We start from the raw sequence: 15,177 nt of genomic DNA, 5'->3' as shown, positions 1-15,177 counted from the left end.
GTCGGTGTTGCCGTGCTACTGCCGGGCTGCTCAACACCTGAATGAGAATGCAAAAAATGGGTCAATTCAGGTCGAGTATTTAGGTGCTTTGATGATGTCAGCATCAAATGATCTTAGGCTCATTAGATTCACCTTATCCAGTTGCTCAAGTTGACTATAAGCATGTAAAAAACTGAAGACCATTTAGTTCTTCAATTAATATTAAAAATTTTTAAATAAACTTCAAATGCTTGATTAGATTTCATTTAGACCTAGATAAATTCATTTGATGTCAATGGATTTTGATCATCATGATGTTCAATTCAACTATAATTTTTTTGAAATTGGATTTTAGATGGTCTTGAATTTAATTTTAAAAATATTCGATTTGAATATTACCTCAATACTCCCCTCCATCAAATGAATTTTTTGTTCTTATAAGAATTGATATATTATTAGGTTGTACATAATAACATTAATGATTTAAATTTAAATCATTAAAATCAGATATTTAAAGAGGTATATATGGCAACAAAACTCAATTTAAAAAATTCTTGATATAAACATCCAAAGATTAAAAGGATTAACCAGGTACTGATCCGCGTGCCTCATCAGTTTTAAATCTGAACCGTCCATTTCACCTTAACCAACGGCAAACAAAACCCCTACTTCAAACCCGCCGGATTTTCCTTAAAAATTCAAATTTTAAGTTTCCGTTTACCGCTCTTCACCTCTACAAAAACCCTCATGCCGATCTCCTTTCGTCCATCGCCATATCCCAGATAAGCACCAAGTCAAAAATATATCTTTCCCTCATCCCAAAGCTCAATATTTGAGATGGCTAGGACTAAGCAAACTGCCCGCAAGTCCACCGGCGGCAAGGCACCAAGGAAGCAGCTTGCAACCAAGGCCGCGAGGAAGTCAGCTCCGGCAACTGGCGGCGTGAAGAAGCCCCACCGTTTCCGTCCAGGAACAGTTGCGCTGAGAGAGATCAGGAAATATCAGAAGAGCACAGAGCTTCTTATCCGTAAGCTCCCTTTCCAGCGCCTGGTTCGTGAGATTGCTCAAGATTTCAAGACCGACCTGCGCTTTCAGAGCTCCGCTGTTGCTGCTTTGCAAGAAGCTTCTGAGGCATATCTCGTTGGTCTCTTTGAGGATACTAATCTTTGTGCCATTCATGCGAAGAGGGTTACTATAATGCCCAAGGACATTCAGCTTGCTCGAAGGATTCGTGGTGAGAGGGCTTGAGTGGGTGATGGGTTTGTTGTGAAAGTTTATCTGGCTTGTTATATCTTAGTTCTTCGTTATATTTCTGCTTGCTTTATGTAGAAATTAAAGTAAAAAAGTTCCGCCTTGTTGGAAATGTCCGCAATTAGCTGTTTGTAGGCAAATGGACTTTGATCTATCAATGTGAATTCGTATCTATGACTAATTTGATTTTGTTTCTCAATTTTGTTTGGTTTTGCTGAATAATTTCAATATGGATCTTGGCTCCATCTTGGGCAATTTTCTTAACAAATACGATCCAAGTAACATTGAATTACATACATCTGTAAAAAACGAATTTTGCTAAATTTTTGAGGCTATAAAGACCATGGAAAGTTAATACTAACTTAAAATAGATTTAATTTGGGTTGATTTGATTTAACTTGCTTAGGCATGTTATTAAGTGTGGATTAATGATGAAATGAATATGAAAAGTTAACATAGCTCACTTTGACTTGTTGGTTGAGAGTTTAGACTTCTAATTAAGAAATCATGTATTTAAGTCTTAATACGTGTTGTGTGTGAGAGTTTGCCTTATGGTCTAAATGTTTTAAAAAAAATTATGATTTAATTTGTTTATACATTTTTATAATTTAATATATTCCTTTTTTTCCATGTGGATCGAAGATGATTAAAGACCATAATTTGATTGAGCACGAATCTGACTTGTGACCCAAAATTGACATCCCTATATAAAGCTATAACATTATGTTTAATGAGTTGAAAAAAGGCTAGAAAAAATTCTTATATGGAAAATCTAGAAAGAGAAAAAATCATGGAGTTTTGAATGATTGATACGAATTCACATTAAATTTATGGTCTTTAATCTTTTTATTAAATAATTAATAATAAAATAATATTAAATTATCAAAAATTTTAGTCATTAATTGTAAATAAATGAAATATATGAAATCATATGCTAAAATTTAGCATATACTTTAGAAGAATTTAATGATAAATTAATTTTAAAATAGTGAGTATTTTAGTTTTGAATGATTGATGAGTTTAATAATCAATCTACAAATACTAAGGAGTTATTTCTTTATTGGAGATAATTATTTCCAAAAAGAATTGAGGTATATTTCTCCTTAAAAATAAATGAAAAAAAAATTGTAATCTAAGTTTTGATTCCTTTTGGTTTCATACTTTTAAACTAATTATAAATGAAAAAATATATATTAACAAAATGAAACCAATTTTTATAAAACAATAACATTGTAAAAACTATCAAACACAAAATTTTCATGATATTGAAATTTGAAACAAGTACTAGTCTTTATTTATATTTGTTATAGCATCTTAAGGTGGCTAATTTGCTAATAGGATTAAGTAATACAGTTGACACATATGACCTTCCCATGCTGGCTTTGCCATTGATCATATATTGTAATTGGCATATTTAATAATGAGATTGAGGAGGCATCACTTAATGAAGATATTCTTGTCATCAAATGAGACATTAAAGCCATATTCTTAAGATGAATCATTTGATGACTACTTAGATGATTAATTATTGATAAGAATTTAAATCATTTATTAGTTCTCAATGACAAGTTTATTGAGAAATGAATAGTAAAAATAAGAAGATCACAGTGAAAAGTTTGCAACACATAGGAAGGCAATAAATGATTGTCCAGCATGGTGAATGATGTCTATTCTTTATACATAAAGCTAGGGGTGTCAATATTTGACACGACTCGAAAATTTGACACTCGGACTTGAATAGTGTCGGGTTAGTTCTGAGTTCGACCCGAATCCGACTCTTGACCAAAACTGACCCCTTTATAAAGCTATAACATTATGTTTAATGAGTTGAAAAAAGGTTAGAAAAAATTTTTATATGGAAAATCTAGAAAGAGAAAAAATCATGGAGTAGCTTCGTTGAAAAAAATCCATTTTAAAGGTGGTATAAGAATCCACCATTCCTTACCAACTAAAGAAGAGGGGATTATTTGAAAACAAAATATGATTTTCTCTGAGCGGTGTTATAGAAATTAAGTGCTCACATATGGACAAGTAACACCTAACAACAAGATTTGATTTCTTTTATAGAGATTACATAAGTGTGGTATTCACAAGCGGACAATTGAAACCCAACAATAAGGTTAAATATTGTCAAGAGTTTGAAGATGAAGGTGATCACTAAGGTGATTGCTAGTGATTGTGGTGGTTGGTTGTGACAATAGTTGGTGGTGGTTGTCGGCGGCGGCGATAGTTGAAAAATACAAGAGAGATCTTTAGTTCTCTCTGTCTCTCTATTTATAGGCTTTTTAGGATGAGTTTTTTTAGTAAGTTGAACCAAAATTTAAAACACTTTATCGTATGACCCATATTGATTAATTTGATCATAAAACATTTATTCAACATTAAACACCTTACCAATGTTTGAATTGAATGATCTTCGGCTTGTTGGATTGGCCATGTCAAGCCGCTCGATTTGACTATAATCATGTCAAACTTGGAGATACTTTAATCATCAAATTAATGTTTGAAGTTTATAATTATGCTTCAAATGCTTAATTTGGGCTCAAATTGAACTACTTTTGGTGTTGTTGAGTTCATCTCATTGAGATGTTTAGTTCGATTATAAGTTTGTAGAAGTAGGGGTTCCTATGATTCTGAATTTAATTTTTAAAGGTGGCCATTCAAATTTTGGCTCGAGATTCGTGCCAATTATGCCAATTTTTGGTAGATATATCATGAATATATTTTGTGGCCAAAGAATCTAGACTTGCTATAGACGTCTTTAGTTGTCAAAACAAAACTCAAAAACTTCATTCAAAGTTTCATTCAAACCACTTGGACAAGAGTTCTTCGTGTTTCTGTCAACCCAACTAATATAATTCTCATATTATAGTATATTATATAGAATTAGAGTAGAGAAAGAGAGATAAAATCATTCATTTGTATCATAACATCTATATATTTATCTTATAGTGATGAATTATGACATGAAATCATGAACTAAATTAGGATTTAATGAAATATTAAAATTTTATAGACATATAAAATAAAATTTCATCTAGAAATCTAAACTAATTTAAGGTATTTTTTATCATCAAAGAATAAGTTTTAAAAACCATGATTAATTTATAAAGAGTTTGTCATTCATCACATTTCATCTGTTAAAAGAACATTCAAGGAAGAAGTTTAATTAATTCTAAAATAAGAAAATGATATCCTATCACTTGGAGGGTGATGTATGGAAGAAAATTATCTTCACCTGCTTGCTAAAATAAAATTCTAATTCTTTAGCCAACCTAAAGGTTCCTAAGAGGAGAAAAAATCATATATCCTAATCTAATTTCAAAGATTTATGAATTTATAAAAAAAAAAATATAATGATGTTGATCCAATGTGAAGCAATTAGAAAAACCTCAATACCAAATGACAATATTGAAGGCTCTACAGGACATGCCATCACATGATATTGTAGCATGAAAATATCATAGTAGATTTGATGCTATCCTCGGATAACATTAATAATAATTTTTAGTGCCATCAATTTGGCTTATTAGGGAGTAAACCAAGTACGATTAAGGTTTCGTTTGGGACGGCTTTCTTACTAATTCTTAAAGCAGCTTTCTAGTATAAAAATAAAATTTTGTACTAAAAAACTGTTTTAAAAAGCAATAAGAAAGCCGTCTCAAATGAAGCCCAAATTCTCGCCAATCACATCAATGGCCAAACCTATTTTAATATAAAGCATAAGTCTATGAGAGACCGATCATTTAATATTTCTACACGAACAAAATTTTCAACTGTCTCATGAAATACATATTCTGTTTTAGAATTTGTTAACGATTAGCCTTAAACTTTAATGACCCTGAAAAAAAAAAAGCAAAAAACAGAATTGAAGTAAAAGAGATAGATAAGCTATTTCTCAAGTTACCGAAACATTCTCGCAGTGGAGTTTTTGGAAGGCAGATTCCCAATCTCCTGAAAGGGTGAACGCCGTTGGCACACAACAACATGCTTCTCCTTCACAGATTGAAATTCCAAAGATTTCCGCTGCTTTTCTCTGATCTTTAGCTGCTTCAATCTGCAAATCTCCGAATCCAATTGATCAGACAAAGTTGGCAGAGATGAAGCCTCAGCTCTACCAAGCTCTTTTGCTATTTTTTCTGATTCAAGAGCCCTTTTCTTCCACTCCAACATCTACAAAAACGCCATAAACAAATAGTTAGTAGAAGAACAGAGAGTTCTGAAAAGTAATGGAGATTAGAGGTGTATTAAATTGTCTAATAGAGTCGAAATTACAACAACAACATCAAGCATGAAGCCTTTGTCCCACTGCATGGGGTCAGGTATATGAATACTTTTTCTCCATTGTATTCTTTTAAAGTCAAATTCTCGTTTAAATCTTATAAAGAAAAATTATTTCTAATATTTTCTAACCAAGTCTTTTTAGGTCTACTTGGACCTTTCTTAACATAAGTCAAATCTAATACCTCTACTTTACTAACCGGGTCATTGGAAGGTCACCGTTTTATGTGACCAAACCATCTTGAGGCGACTCTCTCTAATCTTATCTTCCACAGGAGCTACTCCAACCTTTTCACGTATATGCTCATTTAGTATCCTAACTCTAAGGGTAAAACCATTCATCCACCTGAGCATCCTCATCTCTGTAGCACAGTAGCACTTAACTTAGTATTCTCCTTCTCTTTCAATGGCAAACATTCGACACCATAAAGCATTGCAGGTCTCACCGCCATCTTAGAAAATTTTCCCTTTTAAGTTTGAGGGGGACTTTTCTATAACACAACAAGCCCGATGCATTCCTCCACTTCAACCATCCAATTTGAGTTCTATTGATAATATCTACATTTATTTCATCATCACTCTAAACAATAGATCCAAGATATTTAAAACGTGTACTATTATTAATGACTTAATCGCCCAAAGTCATAATCCCCTCACTAGATCTATTACTACTAAAATTACACTCCACTAGCTAAGCAATTGAGTCAAAGTTTTCTGTTTGTGCTTAGCTTTTTAAATTATTGAGCTGAATATGAGCCGGTTATTAATATAAAGTCTACTTCATCTAATTTATTGAGTCATATGTAATGTCGTTTATGTGTTGATATGCATATGTTATGATGGTTAATCATAATAAAGCTATTATAAGATCAATATGCTCTAACAAGATCTCTTTTCTGTTAGGCTTGTTAAGTATATGAACCTATTAAAATTATTCGAGCTTGAGCTATTTATCAAACCTGAGAGTGGAGGGAACGGAATTTGAGTTCGGAGGAGAGGGCACGGTGCTCCCAGTGGTCTCTGGACGAACGAAGCTCTTCCATGTCGGTCTTGACTTTGTCGAGCATCGCCTGCATCTCGCCGCACTGCTCTGCTTCGGCCATTACCTGCTGTGCGATCTTATCCACTAAGTTCTTGCAGTTGCAGCACCTTCCAACGCCAATGGTCTCTAATTGCTTTACTGACCCAAGCTCTTCAGTCTGGTAAAGGAAGAAACGGGAAAAAAGAGTTTAGGGGTTATTTGGTTAAGTGAAAAATTTATGCCAAAAAGGTATTTTTAGGTAAAGTTAGACGCAAAAATGTAGAAATCATATAATGTTCTAGCAATCTTATTGAAAAAAAAATGTTGTTATTATTGGATTCTCATCAAAATTTTGTTCAAAATAAACTTAAAATTGTTTAATTTATTTTTAAATTAATACAATATGTATTTTGATTAATTTATCATGTATTATAAGAAATTCAAAAACTTATAATCCACCTAAACTAAAATTCGATTAGGACAGTCTGACCAAAAACTTTCCCATTTAAAAATTTCAAAAATAAATATTTAACCCCAAAAACATCCTACAAAAACACATATCACATTTCAGTTAATCAGATGAACTACTGAAAATATTCATCAAATAAAAGTATATTATACTCTTCTTATTCTCATTAGATCATTACAGAAATAATATATATATGAATAATATGATTTTTTTTAAAAAAATTATGTGTTTATTGCTAGTAATTATTTAAGAGATTCCATTTTAAAAAATAGTTTTTAGGACAAAAACTTATGAAAACTGATCAAAAAATCATACTAAATAAGGGGTGTAAGCGAGTCAAGTCGATTCATTAGCCGATTCTAGCTTGACTTGATAAATGACTCATGAGCCGAGCTCATTGAGCTAACAAAATCAAGCTTGAGCCAACCCTAGCTCAACTTGTTAGCTCAAGAACTAATTAGCAAAAACTATTAATTTTAAATACACGTGATATTAGAATTCATGATTTTAATTGCAAAGATGTTAAAAAAAATTATATCTCACTCTCATTATATTAAGTGATTGTTTATTATTTTTCTTCTTATTTTTTATTTTTTTACCATTTCATTATAACAATTTCTTGAATCATAATCATTTTTTTTATTCTTTCATAGCAAAAAATCTGACTTGTGAGCAAGCTCTAACCCATAGAATAAAACTCAAGCTCGAGCTTGAATACTATTAATTAATCAAACCCAAGCTCAAATCAAGACTAACTCGGGCTTGATTTTACTTGTTTTCACCATTAACTGTACCAGCAAGTTGTTCTAATTGCCCCTATTTCAGACAGCTTGTTGTTTTGTTTTATCGGTTCTTTACGTAATTGAGTCCGGTTGGATGTTGACCTCATCACAATTCTAATTTTGTTTCTGGGTCATTTTTTGTTTGACTTCATTACAATTAGAATGTCCTTAGGTGTTTTTGTTTATGCCTATATGGTAGTAAGAAACTTGATCTCATAGGATTTTTTTTTGCTTATTATTGTAGCTATTCTGAGCATTAGAGCTTCTCCAGCCGTTCGGCAAACAGGCGAATGGAGAGCCTTAGACGTCGCAACCGAACTCCATTTTTGCCAGCATTCAGTCGCTGATGAATAGTTGGCGTCGCACTGTTCACTTTCGCCATTTCTTTCTCTCTACCGAACTCAGTCTGAGAAAGACGCGAAAGAAACGACGATGATTTCGGGCCAAAATGACGTTCCAATGGAGATGAATCACGGCAATTTTTGATTTTACTGCATTTTGCAGTGAAAAATGAGAGTTTCGGTTGGAGATGCCCTTAGAGAGCTCGAGGTCCCTTTAAAGACATTGTAATTTTTTATTTAATCAACAAGTAAGCCCCTTCGTAGATTCCATAAAAAAAGTTCTAATTCAAATTTTTTTAGACTTTCGAGCAAATTAATTATAAACTCATGCACCCATCATATATATATGTATGCTTCTTTTGGTTGATAATCTAAGCTCCAACCAAAAAATCAAATGAGCTGCTCCAAATAAATTCTCATTTGAAGTTTAGTTTTACGCCTAAACGCACATGATGTACAGATGGTTCTACATGCTGTTTTAACTTATTATGCTTTGAACAGTATTCTAAATTTCTTTAAAAATGGGTCTGTTAACTAGTCAATAACCAATTTCCAATAGACTTCAAACCAAATCAGCTACTTGTCCTTTCTCTCCTACTGGACTAAACCTGCATTCCCTTCTGCGGTTCTACCTGCCCCTTGTCCGCTCCAGTCGTCTCCGCCAATCCATCCATATGAATGAGTACAACCCGTTCAAAAAAAAAAAAAAAAAATCAACAGTCGAAAAATTAACAGCATTTTGAATCTTACCTGGCGAAGAGGACGGCGGCGATCGGCCACTGCTCTAACTTCCTTGTCAAACAATCCATGGCGTGCGTTGCCACGGCCGGCTTCAGCTGCGGCGGCCGACGGGGAAGACTCGAAAGACAGAGAAAGCAACCCGTGCTCCTCCATCCTCTCCATCATTCCTTTTGATAACCCCTCCATTTTCATCCTCAGCTTCTCGACCTTCGAAATCCCACTAAAAATTAGAAAACTAATCGTGATAGAAATGATCAAGAATGGAGATCAAAATGTATGGTTAGTTACATCTGGGAATTTACACATTCGATCAAATGCAAGCAGAGCCACCTTATTCCCTTTAGAAGAAATGGCGGGCTCGGCGATCTGATAGGAGATTTCTCTTATCTCTTTCACGCTCGTCACCTCTTCCATCGTTGCCAGCCGCCGACGAAGCGAAGATGCACACCGATCAAAGTTTCCACCAGACCGACCGACCTTCAGTTTTGTCCATCGAAACCCTCCATGGATCTCCTCCAGCTTTGCCAGTATCTCCTCGATCTCCTCATCCAGCGCCATCGGCGCGTTCCCGCACCTCCCGTCGATCTTCTTTCTTCCCTAAACAATACACCACAATTACCTACATCAATTAGAGAAACCCAACATGGTAAAACAGAAGTGAATGCTTACTGAAATCATCGTTTCCATCAAAGACGTCAAGGCGGACTCCATCTGTACTCTGTTCCTATCCAACTTCCGGAGCGCAACCTCCCGCTCCATCCGCAGAAAATTGCATTCCGCGCGGAGGACATCAGCCTGGAATTTCCACTTATCCTCTGCCGAATCTCTCGTTATCTCTCCTGACGGCGACGAATACGACTCCTCCACTTTCGCTCTCCTCTCTTCTCCCCTGCATCGACGACTCTCCTGGCGCATGAGGGCTTCGAGATTCGGTTTTGTCGCCACCGGCAACTTAGCTCTGTGCTTCTCCGGCCTTAAAAGACGGCTACGGCGAGGAAAATTGAGGATTCTCGGAGTCGGCGGCGGCGGAGGATGCCATTTCGTTCTCTTCGTCGACATGTACGCTCTGCTTCTTTTGGTTCTCTTCAACTTTTTTCTGGGACAAAAAGATGAGGCCCAGCGGCAATAAGTCGGGCGTGTCTCCTTTTAGAAAGAAAAGAAGAATGAAAACTGAAAAAAAAAAGAGTGAGATTTGAAAGGAAGCGCAGCTAGTTATATTAAATGATTTTTTTTTTTTTTTTTGGGGAAAATTTGGGGCATAAGCCGTTCTATTAAAGTCAAAATCAAAGATTACAACAAAATTCTATCAATTACAAGTAAGACCCGTATACCCCCAAAAACAAAACGAAGTAAAAAATTATAAAAGGCGGAAAATAGGACTCAGAATGCAGGACTACACCAAATGATCAAATAACATCAAAAAACAATCAAACGAATGCTAGGTATAAAACCCAGCAACAGCAGCAGGAGCACCGGTTGCCACAAGGAAACGAACCACCGAAAAATCAAGGACCCTCACAGTGTCCCCAACAGCCATGATCATATCGAAATCGTTCAGAATAGCACGCCCTGGTTGCCCATAGACCATCCTTGAAATTGCTTGGTGTAGTCCATAGTTCATCATCGTCCAAGCCGCCAAAAATAACCCAAAAATGGTCTCTAACACAAAAATTGACTGCTCCCAAAACAAAGAACCAAAAGAGAACCCAGTCCTCAACCACACGAAGCAGCAGAGAAACCAAAACGTCAAAAAACACGTCCAGATAACTTTCGACAGAGGGCACAAACAACAAGTTCCAGTTATCCCAAAAAGGCCAGAATTTCACCAAATTTTCCATCCAAATTATCATGATTATTCCAGTTTTTAACCTTGGCACAAACCGCTGCACAAATATCATCACAAACTTGATTAATGCTCTTTCTCACGTCAGAAAATCTCCTATGATTTTTTTCTCTCCAAAGGAAATAAACAATAGCTGATATAGCAAGAGAAGCAAACTTTTTCTCTAACACAGCTAAGTTAGCATTATTTCACATAAAATCATACACCTGAAAAAGGTTTGGTCTTAAGTAGAAGGCATTAGAAGCCGGCATAAGCTTAATGAGAACTCCAAAAGTAAAGTCACACCCAAAAAACAAGTGCGAGTGTGTTTCAGAATGACCCGAATAGAAATTACAAAAAGGATTAACCTGGAGCCCTCTCCTAATCAACGAATCAGCACACTTAAGTTTCCAAAGAATCGCCATCCAGGCATAACAAGCAAAACGAATGGCGTGTTTTTTATGCCAAATATACTTATACCAATCCACATTGTCTAAGGAAGAATAGAAATGGGAAGAGAAAAACTTAGAAGTAGGCTTAGAAGGGCCAACCCACATCAAGTTATCAATATCCAGAATCGGAATGCCCAAAATTCTGGAACAAATATTAATAGGCCAAGACCTGGGAAGAGTCCATCTCCCATTCATAATCACTTCCTTCACACAGCAACCCATCCTAGAGGGGATAAAAAACTATTACCCAGCGGCTCATCATAGAACCAAGGGTCCCAAAATAAAAAGTAATTGCAATCGGTGCCAACCTTGAAGCTAACCAAATCCTTAAAACCAACAACCTTGCAGCATATAAGTTTCCAAAATTTAGAAGCCGAAGGAGGTGGAGGCTTCCAAGGAGATTCATAATTATTCTTAAACCACCAGCCCACCAGAGAATTAGTATTAATCAATCTCCAAATAAACGAAAATGCTACAGCATGATACATCGAGTCCAGAGAGGGAATACCAAGCCCCCCCTTGGACTTAGGCGTAGTAACACTCCTCCAAGAAATCATATGCATCTTCTTGTCCGTCAGATTGCCAAAGAATAGAAAATTAGAGCAAATCCTTGAAATGATCTTTTGACAGGATTTGGGTAAGATAGCACCTCTAATCCAGTATGCAATGGTATTAGTAATCGTGAATTTAATGTATTGAACACGTCCTACAAAAGAAAGAAACTTAACTTTCCAACCCTCAAGTAGAGCAGAAAGCTTGCTCAGTAGGGGTTGGAAGTGAGAAAACTTGAGTCTTTGAGTAGTGATAGAATGCCCAGATAGGTGAAAATATCCTCAAGGTTAGAAATCCCCAAAGAATTAGCCAGAATATCTGAATTGTCAACAGCCTTTGAGAATAAAATAGAGCTCTTAGCAGGGTTAATACAAAGACCCGAGGCCTCCTTGAAGGAAATAAGAGTGGCCTTAAGGAAAGCAAGATTAGACATAGAGGCCTCCCCAAATACAAGTAAGTCATCAGCATACATAAGGTGAGACAAACAAAAGTTTTTATGCTTAAACCCCTCAAAAGAAGCATTGGGATTAGATTTTAGGCAATGAGATAAACCATCCATGGCAATACAGAAAAGCAAAGGTGATAGAGGACATCCTTGCCGAAGACCAGAAGAGGATTTAAAGAAGCCCTCTAAAGAACCATTGATGCAAATAGAGAAATAAACGTCTGAAATGCAACCATGAATCCATTTGATAAAAAGTTCAGGAAAGCCTTTCCGCCTCAGTCTATCCAAAAGGAATTCTCTAGAAATGGAATCAAAGGCTTTTTTGATATCCAGCTTAGCACAAAAAAAACTTGTGATGACCTTTATAAAGTTTAAGCACTTCCATGGCCAGAATAATATTGTCAGTCGAAATTCTATTCGCAATGAAACCCGACTGACTCTCATGAATAATGTGAGGCATAATCTGTTTCAGTCTATTTGATATAATCTTGGCGATAATCTTATAGAACACATTACAAAGCGAAATCGGCCTAAAATCCGCAAAAGAAGATGAGTGAGATCCTTTAGGAATCAAAGTAATCACAGTAGCTTTAGCCCCTTTAGGCATACAACCCGAAAGAAAGAATTCTTTAACCGCAATGCAAAGATAATACCCAATGATGTGCTAAGATTTTTGATAAAAAGCAAATGAAAAATCGTCCGGTCTAGGTGAGGAATCAGTCTTACCCGCAAAGACCACATCTTTAATTTCTTTATCAGAAATAGGAACCACCAGAGAATCAACAAGATCAGGCCGATATTTTCTACAGTGCCGATCGGCCTGGACGATGTCCAAATCGGCCTGGACGATATGTACAAAAAATCACCTGGAGCAAAACTGGGCAAAATCTGGAGCAAACTTACAACTGATCGTCCCAGGACGATCCAGATCGTCCTGGACGATCCTGGAGCAGATTTTTGATATTACATGGGTCCTCTTAGCCGCAAGGATAGCCTTGGAAAGGAAGGAAGAAGAAGACCAATTCTTCTTTTTAATATCAATTTTGACTTTCCTTAAACAGTTGTAGAAGGCATAGATAGGGCTGGCAGTGTAAGGTTTGTCAAAAGCATTAATTAAAATCTCCCAAAAACCATCCTGATTAAGCCAAAACTTTTTAAACATGAATCTGGTGAACTTCTTTTCATCATGTTTAGATATCAGAATAAGAGGAGAGTGATCAGAACCATAAGGAGGATCAATCTTATAGTAAGCTGTGGGAAAGCAATCCATGAAAACGGAATTCACCAAAATCCTATGAAGCTTGATGTGGATAGGAAGATCCACCCTTTGATTATACCAAGTAAATAAAAGACCAACCGAAGCCAGGTCTTGTAAGCCACAGTCAAATATACAGTTATTCAACTCATCCAGTCTCCCCTGCATCAGAGGAGCACCACCAACCTTTTCAGATTCGAATCTACATCAATTGAAGTCGCCCATAATAACCCAAGGAAGGTTAATACTGTGAGAAAGCGTCAGGAGATTGTCCCAAAGCTCTTTCCTGTCTTCAGGAAGATTGACAGCGTAAATAACAGTTAAGACAATTGGAGGAGAAGAACCCGCAGAGAGTGTACCATGAATGATTTGGGAGGAGTAGAAAGATGGAGAAAATGACACCTGCGTAGAGTCCCATTTAATCCAGATTCTACCCGGAGAAGATTGACTGAAATTGTCACAACATTGCTCATTCTCAAAGAGGGAATGAGAATGCACAAACCACGGATCAGAAGCCCAAGTGGGGTGGATTTTGGCTTCCAAAACAGCAATAAGCTTAAGACTATGAGTTTTAATAAGGTCTTTACACATCTCAACCTTAAGAGGGTTATTGAACCCCCTCACGTTCCAGGAGGCAAAATTCGGCAAGGACATGAGTTAACGAGAATTTTTTGCCTTCTTGGCAGTGGACTTGGTTTTGGATTTTTTTGGCGGGGATTTGTCTTTCTTTTTAGAGGAAGATTTAGAAGATGAACTAGCTGACTGTTGATTATTGGATTCAGTTTTTTAGGCGCTGGAAGGATCCTCAACCTCAAAAATTTCATCCACTTTCACATCCACCGGGTTTGTATTCTCCATCTGTAGAGTAGCAAAACTATTAGCAAGAACCACTTGGGAAGGTAGAAGACTTTTTGTAGAGGAGGAAGGTTTTGGGGAAGAAGTATCAATGTTTGGAAGATTTAGATTAGGGATATCTAAATCAATCTGGGAAGAATTGGGATCCAGAAGAGAATCCCGCGGGGCATTTTGCGGCAAGATAACAGAAGGAGATGGGATTTCAGAGGTAATAATGTTAGAGGGAGGATTCTTAATCGGATTGTTGACAGGAGATGAGTTTCTGGAGGGAGGAAGTGGAGGTTTAGAGGTTCTAATAGGCCGTGGAGTTGGATTTCTACTCTTGCTTCTCCCACGAATCACGCGCGGAGGAAGCGCCGGTTTTGGGTTGGGATTAGAGGAGCAGAGAGCAAATGGGTGAAACAGAGAGCCGCATCCCTCACACGGACTGGGCTTCAAGTCATACACGACTTGAAGGTTCAAATCTTCTCCATCCATATCTAGCGGAATAATTTCTGGTAGAGGCAAATTTTTGCTAATTTGAACACATACTCTAGCGAACGTCAGTCTAGTTCTTCTAGCAGTGAGGCTATCAACAGATATAGGAATACCAATGTAGCTAGCAATTTAGATATACCTGAAGGTGTCCATAAAGCAAGGGGCAGGTCAAAAATCTTAATCCAAATGGGAATAAGAGCAGATTCATCCCTTTTTGGCTTAAATTTTGGATTCCATTTCTGCAAAACGAAGGGTTTATCGAGAAGGAACCACGGACCGCCCGAGAAAACCATCTCCATATCTTCCGCCGAAGTGAATTTGAGGAGGAAGAAGCCATCCGCCATAGAAAGAAGAGAGAAGGAGCCTTTCAGTATCTAAGTTTTGTTCATCGCAGCGAGTAGTCTCTCGTAATAAGGACGCTGTCCTAACGAGTAACCGACAAGGGAGTGTGTCC

At 36.5% G+C, this 15,177-nt stretch overlaps 2 protein-coding genes across 4 annotated transcripts; one reads left to right on the top strand and one right to left on the bottom strand.

Moving 5' to 3' along the window:
- The first annotated feature begins 730 nt into the window (after positions 1-730).
- On the top strand, positions 731-1,429 carry LOC110110373 (histone H3.2). Its single transcript, XM_020841809.2, has one exon. It carries the CDS (start codon positions 817-819, stop codon positions 1,225-1,227), a length of 411 nt encoding a protein of 136 aa, XP_020697468.1. The 5' UTR covers positions 731-816; the 3' UTR covers positions 1,228-1,429.
- Positions 1,430-4,975: 3,546 nt separating this feature from the next.
- On the bottom strand, positions 4,976-10,017 carry LOC110110382. Of its 3 annotated transcripts, none has more exons than XM_020841826.2 (5): positions 9,535-10,017; positions 9,154-9,462; positions 8,875-9,072; positions 6,471-6,710; positions 4,976-5,403 (listed from the first exon to the last, which is right to left on the bottom strand). In XM_020841826.2, the coding sequence occupies exons 1-5, from the start codon at positions 9,922-9,924 to the stop codon at positions 5,134-5,136; spliced, it is 1,407 nt and encodes a 468-aa protein (XP_020697485.1). In that variant the 5' UTR covers positions 9,925-10,017; the 3' UTR covers positions 4,976-5,133. The 3 variants fall into 3 exon arrangements, with proteins under 3 accessions (XP_020697485.1, XP_028552730.1, XP_028552731.1); XM_028696897.1 differs by having other exon boundaries at positions 9,196-9,462; XM_028696898.1 differs by having other exon boundaries at positions 9,271-9,462.
- Positions 10,018-15,177: the final 5,160 nt, after the last annotated feature.

This window comes from Dendrobium catenatum, unplaced genomic scaffold (genome assembly GCF_001605985.2).
Source record: "Dendrobium catenatum unplaced genomic scaffold, ASM160598v2 fragScaff_scaffold_853, whole genome shotgun sequence".
Taxonomy (NCBI): Eukaryota; Viridiplantae; Streptophyta; class Magnoliopsida; order Asparagales; family Orchidaceae; genus Dendrobium; species Dendrobium catenatum.
The sequence above is the reverse complement of the archived record's forward strand: the minus strand, read 5'-3'. Positions and strand labels throughout refer to the sequence as shown.

Coding starts and splice junctions, on each gene's coding strand:
- LOC110110373 (XM_020841809.2), top strand. CDS start 817: ATGGCTAGGACTAAGCAAACTGCCCGCAAGTCCACCGGCGGCAAGGCA.
- LOC110110382 (XM_020841826.2), bottom strand. CDS start 9,924: ATGTCGACGAAGAGAACGAAATGGCATCCTCCGCCGCCGCCGACTCCG. Junction 9,463..9,534: donor TGATGGAAACGATGATTTCA/GTAAGCATTCAC, acceptor TGTATTGTTTAG/GGAAGAAAGAAGATCGACGG. Junction 5,404..6,470: donor TCCGTTCCCTCCACTCTCAG/GTTTGATAAATA, acceptor GCGTTTTTGTAG/ATGTTGGAGTGGAAGAAAAG.